Source organism: Carica papaya, chromosome 1 (genome assembly GCF_054855325.1).
Source record: "Carica papaya isolate Zhongbai chromosome 1, ASM5485532v1, whole genome shotgun sequence".
Classification (NCBI taxonomy): domain Eukaryota; kingdom Viridiplantae; phylum Streptophyta; class Magnoliopsida; order Brassicales; family Caricaceae; genus Carica; species Carica papaya.
This window is the reverse complement of record NC_142309.1, coordinates 22,879,616-22,890,488: the sequence shown is the minus strand read 5'-3', so window position 1 is coordinate 22,890,488 and position 10,873 is coordinate 22,879,616. Positions and strand designations below refer to the sequence as shown.

Below are 10,873 nucleotides of genomic sequence, written 5' to 3'. Positions count from 1 at the left end.
TAGGCGTGATTTTGTCAGGCCAAAATGTTTTTGACACTTGTATGATATTTCTGGAACTGATGATTTGGTTGTGTTGCTGTTATCTTCATACTCAATTTTATTAGTTGTATCTTTGTTTTATTTATCTATATATATATATATATAGGAAAATTTGATGGGTTACTACTCGGTGTTGTTATACTTAATGATGATTAGAGGAATTTAATCCCTATGAAGTAAATATATATATTTTTTCTAAAATATAATATGAAATGTATCATCATGTTTGTTTTATTAATTATATTTTTATTATATATTTATCTATACATAAATTTTATTGTTGGGTTACTCCTTGGTGTTATTTTTTCTATTTAATATTCAATTACGAAAATACTAACTTAATTTTATATCGAAATATATATTTTTTAAAAAAATGAAAAAACTTTTTTAAAAATTTTATATTTAATTATGATAAATACTAATTTACTTTTATATATAAACACATAAACCTATAAAAAAAAAACATAAAAAGTTAAAAAATATCCTTGTGTACTAAATGAAGCCTAACTTATTTACACTCTGAATATGAAAATAACTTGTAGGTTTTTGCTTGGAGAATAATTTGTCTGGCTCCTCCAATGGGTGCAAGCAGAGCTATCAGAACACCAATAATAACAGCAATCTGCAAATATTTGAACATTCATCAAATTCAACATTATAATAATTGAAAATTACATTTTTCATGTATAATATATCAAATTAGTTTAGGTTTATATTTTGGAAATTATTAAAAGTAATCCACAGACTTACCCAAGATGCGAACCAGTGAGGAGAAAATAATTTTGGTCGATTGATGATAAGCCACAAGACACAAGGAATCTGCAATGCTTAATTTTGTTAATTATAATTGGACTCATTATTATTATTATTATTATTAACTAATTAATTAATTAAAGGTTACATGAAATTAATTAATAATAAGAAATTTTAATTAGTTAGTGATTATAAATATTAACCAATAATTAAAAAATTAACTCACAAAGTAGGAAGTTGATGCAAAAACAAGTCCTCCAAAAAATCCGAGAAGTCCTCCAAAAAATGAGATGCAGATGCCAACGAACGCCGTCAATGCGGTTACAAGTTCACAATAATTATACACACACGCACATACATATATTAAACCATTTTATATGTGTTTGTATATATACTATGTATTCTTACAGACGTATGTACTACGAGCAATGATGCGAAGAGGTAATCCTGGTTTGACGTGCAACTTTTTTACCAAGTTTGATTCGACAAAGTCGAACACTGGCATAGCAAAAACCTTCAATCATCAACCAAAATTATTTCTACATATCTCAAAAGAACTATAAGAAATAAGAAAAGATTGTATCCCACATCGATTAATTTACCTGATAACTTCCAATGACGTGGATAAACACCATGAAATTCCCGAAAGCAATGAGACAAAAAGGGTGTCCAAGAGAAATAAGAACATCATCTTCTACACCGTGACCAAAAGCCCAGAATCCCGACACTGCGACAGAGATATAACAGGCAATGACGATGGCATACGCCACCATCACGCCCAGCCACATTGGTTTCTTCGACGGAACCTCCGGCGTCGAAGGGATGGTCGCCTGAATCTCAAGTGCTACACTGTGCCCTGCAAATGCAAAAGCTATCGTCCCAATACCATTCAGTGCATCGAAAACCATGCCGGCCGTCGTGTGTGATCGGACACTGTGGTCCGACGGATGGCCGTGCCGGATTCCTTTTATCGTCGATGCCACACATGCCAACATGCAATATCTCCACAACCAAAAAATTGTTTCGGTTAGTAAGTCTATTGCTTTACGAGAAGTTGTAGGCAAAGTTTATTTTTTTGCGAAAAATTGTGGGTAAAATCTATTCGTCGACGAGAAATTGTGGGTAAAGACTATTTTTCTACGAAAAGTTGGGGGTAAATTCTATTTTTTTTTTTTTTTTACGAGAAGTTGTGGGTAAAATCTATTTTTTACTAGAAATTGTGGGTAAACACTATAGATACTTACCCAAAAGACATGATGGTGGCGAGGAGGGAGACGACTTTGAGGGAGTTAAAGTTGGGACACTGAGAAAGACAACTGGATCCCTCCGAAGAAGAGGATGTAATAGGTTTGTCGAATGTAGTGAAATTGTGGGAAGAATAACTCGACACATTTCACTAAAGATTTTCCTCCGGTGACCATGTAAACTATGTCGGAGGCAACTTGGACTAGCATTTGTTGGGGCATGATGATCCAATATCCCAACTTTGGTCCAAATGCATATTCACCCAGTTCGGGATATCGATCGAAACGTTTTCCAGGGACTGTTTCGTGCATGTTCACCAGTTGCCATAGCGAGTAAAATGTTATCAGCCATGACATTAAGATTGCAAATACTCCAGGACCCCTGCAGAAAACAAAGTTCATTTTTTTGAAACCATAAGGAAAATCCCAGTTGATATAACCTTCAAAGTTTATAGTTTTTCAGTCAAATAAAGAAAACCCAGTTGATACAATCCTTTTTATATTTTTTTTGGTCAAAAAAAGAAAAACCAGTTGATAAAACCTTGCAGAAAACAAAGTTCATTTTTTGAATCCAATAAAGAAAACCCAGTTTATAGAATTCCTTTCTTTCTTTCTTTCTTTCTTTCTTCTTAATGTATAGATATAGAAATATATAGATATACCAGCCGAGCTGAGACATGGCGAAGGGTAAACCGAGGACACCAGCGCCAACCATGGCAGTGACATTGTGGAAAGCAGAGTACCACCACTTGGCCTTTCTTGATGCAGTGATGGGTAGCCAGTTATCGAGATCAGCATTCTTAGGTTCGGAATCAGCAGCTTGGCGACTCTGATAATAAACAGAATAGTACTGTTAGATTATATAAGAAAAAGAAGAAATTGAATTAAAAGATTAAGTTTTTAAGCATTAAGAACTAATTACCATAGTTGCAGGATACTACAACACTTAGTTGGTTGCAGAGTCGCTCTCGAGTTTTTTTGCAGAGATTGATGGGAAGAAGAAGATGGGGTTTAATGGGTTTAAATAGAGTAGTGTGGAGAAGAAGAAGAAGAAGAAGAAGAAAAAGTGTTTTGAGAAAGACAAGTAGGATCGTAAGATTGTGGGGCTTGAATTAGTCTCAGAATCTATCAAGTTAAGAGAGATTGAATTTATAGTTTCAGAAAATTAACGAGTTTTAAGATTACATTATCTCACCAAATCTAACATGTTTTTCCCTTTGAATTTTTAATTTTTTGTTTTTTTTTTTAACCTTCCACATGTCTGATCCGAGTCTTATTACTTTGTTACTGAAGAATTAGTCGTTCACTGAATTAATGGAAAGTTCAGTCACTGAATTAGTGGAGAGAGTCCAACTACCACACTTGATTCAACTTAACTTCAAAAAAAAAAAAAAAGACTGCAAATTTGATTTAATAAACTATTTATTATTGTATTAATTAATATTTTTTTATTTATAAATTCATTAAAACAAACAAACTGGTCTTGTCTTGTTTTTATTTTCTTACACAAAACAAGGTTGTCGTGCGCTAAAAGAAGAAGAAAAAAACATACATAATAATATAAAGCTTAACAAATTGGAGCCAAAAAAAATGAAAGAAGCAATGCTATAACGAGTAGCATCACAAGGACAGTAGCAGCCACGAGTTGGGAAGTTGTACGTATGTGTATATATGTACTATATATATGTATAAACACATTGTATACATGTATGAGTAGGAAGAGTTTCAACTGGTTAATAATACTTTCATGAAAGCATTAAACCATATATACAAATTAAGGAGATCAACTGGAAGTCTGGTGCATCCCTCATGTCTTATTCAAAATTAGACATAGACAAGCATATATATATATATATGTATTTGTATACACATATATAGCAGAGGAAGGAAGAAGTGGTGGAAATTGGGCGCGTAGTCTTAACAATTAAATTAGAATATTCACTGATCTTAGAAAAAAAAAAAAAACGTTTTTAAGAAGTTTTTTCCTGAAATAACCATGTGAAACGTTTCTAAAAATTTAGCCAATTTGATTTTTTTTTTTTTTTTTTTGAGAAAATAAATAGAATCTTGAAAAAAAAAAAAAAAGAATATCAAAACCATAATATTATTCGAAAAAGGGATAAAATAATTTGGGCTATTATTTAATTTTGGGCTCGTTCGGCCCAGCCCATTTCCGCGGAAATGGAAAAATAATAATAATAATTAAATAAGTTCCGTTAAAAACCAAAAGCATATTCTCTTTCGAGTCTCTGCTCTTATGTGTCCTTTTCAGGACTCTCCTCTTCTCCTTCGTTTATTTTCTTTTTCTTTTTCTTTTTTCCTATCCGTTGAATTGATTTTCCTACCCTTCATTGTATTTTCCCGAGAAATTGACTTCCTTCGTTTTCCCGGAAAATTCAGTGATGGATCTGTGGGCGCTGCATGTCAAGAACACCACTAGAAGCTCCTTGTGGCTGAGGGATTGGATTCCCGATAAACCAATTTCCCGCAAATTAGGAAAAACGAGGGTGTTAGAGATCAGGGTTTTGAGGCGCAATGTTTACTCTTCTTCTTCTTCTACGTCGTCTTCGTCGTCGTCGTCGTCTAAGTATCAGTCTTTAGTTGTCCAAGCTACAGCAAAGAAGAATAACGATCAATCATCTTCTCCAGGTATGTTCTTTCTTTTATTTTTTCTTTTTTTCCCTTTTGGATTTTTGAATTTTATAAGCGTCTATTTTTGGTTTACAAATCCAGCATTGAAATTTCATTTCATTTCAATTCCTGCAAGCTTTTAATCGTCAGTTACTCTAATTGCCCATTTTTGACTGTATGCTTACTGATTTCAAGTGACATTGTCGTATGTGATGTTTTGAATTTGACCTTTGACTCTGCTTGGCTGTGAAGATAAGATTATTCTTATTATTGTAACTGAATTGATGCAATAAAGAAGAGAGTTCGAATATATACTTGGAAATACCTTTTGTGGGAAATCGTGATCTGTTAGATAGTGAATATGACAGGTAATTAAGTTGGGAAGAAAGTTGCTAAGACAGCATTAATCCAGTGAAGTCATATATTTAACTATAGTAGCTATCTTCAAATCCAACTGAATATCCAAAACTAAGAGTTCAAAATGGAAATCTAGCACTTATGAGAAACATATCTTACGAGAGCATTGGAATAATGAAAAACTTAATAGTCAGAAATTAAGAGACAGGATGTTTGTTAGATTAACCAGAAAGATATGCAGTAGGTTTGAAATTTAGATGCACCTATGTGTTTATGAATGAGAAACATATGTTGTATATAAGTAATTTTCCAATGTTTTTCTCTTTGGAGAGGTACTAAGAATGCATGTTTAACATAAATGAGAAACATGTGTCGTACATATGTCATTTTCCAATGCTTTCTCTTTCGAGAGATAACAGCACATGATAAACAGCTTTCTTCAGCTAGGTTTATTTAAAAACAGATCTCCACTTTATAGGCATGTTCAAGTTATTTCTTCTGTCTGTTCCAACATTGCCAGTTTAACCCTAATGTCATAGTCTCTAATATATATTAGTTCACTAATTTCTATTTTTCAATGTGACATTGTTCGTTTGGTTACCATGTAATTAGCCATATCAACACTTGCTAATCTAATATTTTTGTGCAAGATATTTTCAGAATAATCCATTGCAAAAGAACTACCTATGTGAGATGCTTGAAAGTTTGACTTTGCCACACGATATATATTTGTATATATAAGCTATCTCTTCCATTTTCATGATTGACGTATAGTTTAACATAATGGGAATGGGATTTGTTTTTGGCAAAAGTGGTTTCTTGGGGGTTGATCATACCTTACCAGTCCTTAAAGTATATATGCCTAGGCCTTAAATTGTACTTTGCATGTGGGCAAAACGGTTACTGTCAAGCAGGAACAAGTGGGACTGAATCATGATTGGGGCGTGCTAAATCCTTTTATTTTTTTGTAACAAAAAGTATAAATATCATTGCGTATAAGCACCAAAAGGGTGCAAATTCATACAAAAATATTTACATTTCAACCAAAATATCTATTAAATCCCTAAAATCTCCATGGAGTACAAGGGTTGACTCTTAACACAAAACTTTAGTCTGGAACGATGTCACTCTAATTTTATCAAGATTACCTTTCACCCCATCAAAAGTTCTCCTATTTCTTTCTTTCCAAAAGAGCCAAAAAATTGTCAATGGTATAATACCTAAGTGGTTTCTCCTCCCAGTTATACCTCTCCGAGCCCACAATTCCTCTCTTACACTACCCCCTCTAACACAGCTATACCCCAAAATCCCATAAGCCATTATCCATACTATAAGCAGTGGGACACCAAATTAGGATGTGATCACATGTTTCTTCCGCACTCTTGCATAAGCAACACCAGTTTACCATAATCTTCTCACTTCTCGTCAACTTCTCAAGAGTCAAAATGCATCCACAACATGATTCCCAAGCAAAAAAAAAAAAAAACTGATCACAGGAGGCCTATTCATCTTCCAATCCTGCTTGACCGGAAAATTGTTCTCATTGTCCTCATCTTTGATTAACCCCAAAATCCCATAAGCCATTATCCATACTATAAGCAGTGGGACACCAAATTAGGATGTGATCACATGTTTCTTCCGCACTCTTGCATAAGCAACACCAGTTTACCATAATCTTCTCACTTCTCGTCAACTTCTCAAGGGTCAAAATGCATCCACAACATGATTCCCAAGCAAAAAAAAAAAAACTGATCATGGGAGGCCTATTCATCTTCCAATTTTGATTGACCGGAAAATTGTTCTCATTGTCCTCATCTTTGATTAATTTCCTGGGAACCAACTGTGAATTTCCCTGTGGTACTGAAGGACCAATCTGGCTGACCATGGTTCTCATTTAGTGATACAGAGCATAGAGACCTCAAAAGTGACATAATCATTAACTTCCCAGTCATTAAGATTCCTTGTAACCTCCACATTGCTTTTCCTCCCACCTTCTCCATCTCTGTAGGCATCTTTGACAGAAATCTCCTTATATTTAGCAATGGTAAAAAGCTGAGGGAATCTGTTCTTCAAAGTTCCCTTATCAATCCACACATCCTTCCAAAATCCAATTCTCTCTCCGTTCCCAATCCTCCAACTAACGCACTGTCAAAATTTATCTTTTTCCATGCAGATAATTTTCCACAGCCCCTTCCCATGTGATCTTGCCATAATTCTTCAACCTTGCCCTATCCATCGTGTCAAATTTTACTTCAATGACCCTTCTCCATAACATGTCTCTTTCCACCATGAATCTCCACATCCACTTTCAAGTGATATCTCCTTTCTCCTCTGAGTCTCCCCACAAAAATCTGTATTGTTTGGCTTCTATCTTCTTTGCAATGATCACTGGAATCGTTAACAAAGACATGTAGTAGACCAGTAGTTAAATAGTATGCTTTTGATTAAAGTTAGTCTTCCACCTTTAGAAAGTAAGTTCCTTTTCCAACCGGCCAATCTCCGCTAAACTCTTGCCACCACTGGATCGTGTGTTCTTACATTTTTGTAATTAGCACCCAATGGCGTTCGTAGGTGTTTAATTGGTAGGTCCACCACCTTACAACCTAGAACTCTTGCCAAGCTGGCGGTATTATCCCCGTTCCCCAATCTCACCAGTTTTAACTTCGATAAGTTAATACTTAAACACGACACTATTTGAAAACAAGTCAAAATGCATGTTAGGTTGAGTAGTACTCTTTTTTCATGTTTGTAAAAAATCAATGTATCATCTGCAAAGAATAAATGTATGATCTCTGTAGCAGTCTCCCCATCTCCCACCTTAAGACCTCCCAACAATCCCACCTCCCTCGCTTGTAAGATCAATTTATTTAGAGTTTGCATGACCGCAATGAACAATAGTGGAGACAGTGGGTCACCTTGTCTGATGCCTCTTAGATCCCTGAAAAAATTGGATGACCCCCCATTAACCATCAACGCGAAAGAAGTGGTTGTGATTGACAAATTAATCCATTTGCGCCATCCATCACCAAAATCCATTCTTGCCAACATATGATTTACAAAACCCTAATTAACATGACCAAAGTTTTTTCCATGTCCAACTTGCACAGAATCCCATCTCTGTTCCTGAATATAGCATCACCAACAAACTCATTTGCCACAAGAACTGCATCCGTTATTTGCATATCTTCAACAAAGGCGTGTTGACTTTCCCCTATTACCTGCTCCTTCACTTGTATCATTCTTTTGGCTAAGACCTTTGCAATCAACTTATAAATACACCCTACTGGGTTTATTGATCTGAACTCCTTAATGCTCACTGCACCCTCACTTTTATTGGCATGCTAAATAGGTTATTTTGATTTATTGGTGAAAATGTTCTGGCAGACCAAACCTGTATATTTATTGGAGATTAATATGAGCTCAGAAAGTTTTTCTGGTCAAGTATAATCAGACGCTGCCTTCCAATAAAATTTAAGATGTTAAGTTTTGATTATTTCAATTATAACGTAGAGTGGGAGGCTTTTTATCTGTTTATTAAACATTTCAAATTTTAGCTCAACTAGATATAGTTTTTTAGCCTTCCTTTAACAATCATTGCAGGAAATGGCGATCAATCTATCCCTGGAGGAGATGACTCTAGAAGAAATAACTCTTCTGATGGAAACAAATCCAATGAATCTGCTTCCCAGAAATCATATCCTGTTAACATGGACTGGAGAGAGTTCAGGGCAAATTTATATAGGCAGGAGCAGGTGACTGTTTCTTTCCAGAATCATGTAGCTATTTTATTATCATAATTGATAATGGAATTATGAATAGGTTTTAGAAGATTTACCTTTCCTTGCATTCATTTTTTTCGCTCGATCTGTTTTGACTAGAAATTTTCCTACCATTAAAGCCAGCATTCTGTCACTTATTGGTGGCCTTGGAGTTGTAGGAGAAAAAGGCTGAGGGAAAATTCTAACGGCATTTAGATTGTTCTTAACAGATGGGACAAATTTATCATTTTCTTCCCATATCAAACGAAGGGCAAGTTAGAGAATGAGGTCCTGAATCAGACCTCTTTTAGTGTGCTTTTCATGTGTGTTGATACTTGTGGAATCAAAGGGGTCTGGTGTATACCATTTATTCTGAAGCTTTATATACTCGATCTATGTTGTTTTCTGTTTTCAATATAACCTTTCATCAGCAGAGTTGTGGTGAAAGTTTTTTTATATAACATAAAAGTATCACTGTTTACTACAGGCAGAAAAAGCAGAGTCTGATGCTTGCAACCAAGATGCAACTCCTCAGGAGTCAAAATCTCTTGGCCTGAAATGGGCACATCCTATTCCAGTACCCGAGACGGGCTGTGTCCTTGTTGCAACAGAAAAGCTTGATGGGGTTCGTACATTTGAGAGAACTGTAGTTCTGCTTCTCAGGTCTGGAACTCGACATCCACAAGAGGGTCCATTTGGAGTTGTGATCAACCGTCCACTTCACAAAAAGATCAAACACATGAAGCCTACTAATAACGAACTAGCCACCACATTTGCTGATTGTTCATTGCATTTTGGGGGGCCTCTCGAGGCAAGCATGTTTTTGTTAAGAACAAATGAAAAATCGAAACTCCCAGGGTTTGAAGAGGTAATGCCTGGCCTCTGTTTTGGTGCTCGAAACAGTTTGGACGAAGCTGCAGGGCTCGTGAAGAAAGGCGTGCTCAAGCCTGAGGATTTTAGATTTTTTGTTGGGTATGCCGGTTGGCAGCTGGACCAATTGAGAGAGGAAATTGAATCAGATTACTGGTATGTAGCTGCATGTAGCTCAAATTTGATTTGTGGAGGTTCATCGGATTCATCAGAAAGTTTGTGGGAGGATATTTTGCAGCTAATGGGTGGCCATTACTCAGAATTAAGCCGGAAGCCTAAGCAAGATATGTAGTCATTTATTATATATAGACTGAGTTAGTTATGAATCTAAATGTACATAAAACTCTTTCAACTGGATTTTTATCAGTTACTAGATGTATTTATATTTATATTTAAATCTTTTTGTGTCTCTTTCTCTCTCTCTCCCTCACTCTCCCCTTTATATTTTTAAGAATTGTGGCTCTTGTAAGTGACAATAATATGCCTTATTAAATAGCCATGCAATTTGTAGCTTCTTTCTTATATTGTTCTTGTAAGTGAAATTAAAGTGTTTATTAAAATTTTAAAAATGATTTAAATGAAAAGAAAAAAAACAAAAATACTCTATATTTAATTTTTTTAGTTTCATACATTTTATTTATTTAATTACTTAATTATTTTAATTTTTAAAAGTCAATAATATATATTACATTTTATTTTATATCATAAAATATTTATAATAAATATATATGTTTATCATTTTTTTTTTTCTTAAAATGCACACTTTTATTAATGTGTCAGAAGAATTACTTTAACCAGTAAGATATGAGAGAAATTTAAGATATTCCTTTTTATCATTTTAACAAGCTCAAAATGCTTGTAAGTATTATTTATCAAATATAACAACTATTTACTTAGTGATGACAATAGAGTGAATTTTATCAAAACTGAATACAAATAAATCGAAACTGCTCTGAATCCGGGATCAGTTATTATGTGGGTTTACAGGAAAACCTGCTCTGCTCCAGTTAGTTGAAGATGAAGATGGAAGACTCTGGCAAGCTGCAAAGCTGCGAGTTTTAGATGGTCATAATGTGAACTAAACCAAGTCACGCTGGAATACCAAGTGTCCAAATAAGATGATTACATAAATTTTCGACTTGACATGTTTAAGAGTCTGCTCCGATTTTATCTGTTCGATTTTGGTTTGAACTCGCATCAATCTTTAGTGGGGTGGACGGT

At 34.6% G+C, this 10,873-nt stretch overlaps 2 protein-coding genes across 2 annotated transcripts; one reads left to right on the top strand and one right to left on the bottom strand.

The window, feature by feature from the left end:
• Positions 1 to 491: 491 nt before the first annotated feature.
• LOC110823183 (Transmembrane amino acid transporter family protein) lies at positions 492 to 3,229 on the bottom strand. The gene is given in 9 exon segments (XM_022053515.2): positions 492 to 661; positions 790 to 858; positions 1,019 to 1,112; positions 1,203 to 1,306; positions 1,395 to 1,794; positions 2,037 to 2,105; positions 2,107 to 2,418; positions 2,699 to 2,865; positions 2,959 to 3,229. Coding segments are annotated over 9 exon segments (1,332 nt in total). The 5' UTR covers positions 2,962 to 3,229; the 3' UTR covers positions 492 to 547.
• Positions 3,230 to 4,289: 1,060 nt separating this feature from the next.
• On the top strand, positions 4,290 to 10,061 carry LOC110818815 (electron transporter, putative (DUF179)). The gene is made up of 3 exons (XM_088221549.1): positions 4,290 to 4,685; positions 8,625 to 8,776; positions 9,270 to 10,061. The coding sequence occupies exons 1-3, from the start codon at positions 4,439 to 4,441 to the stop codon at positions 9,942 to 9,944; spliced, it is 1,074 nt and encodes a 357-aa protein (XP_088077675.1). The 5' UTR covers positions 4,290 to 4,438; the 3' UTR covers positions 9,945 to 10,061.
• The last annotated feature ends 812 nt before the right edge of the window (positions 10,062 to 10,873 follow it).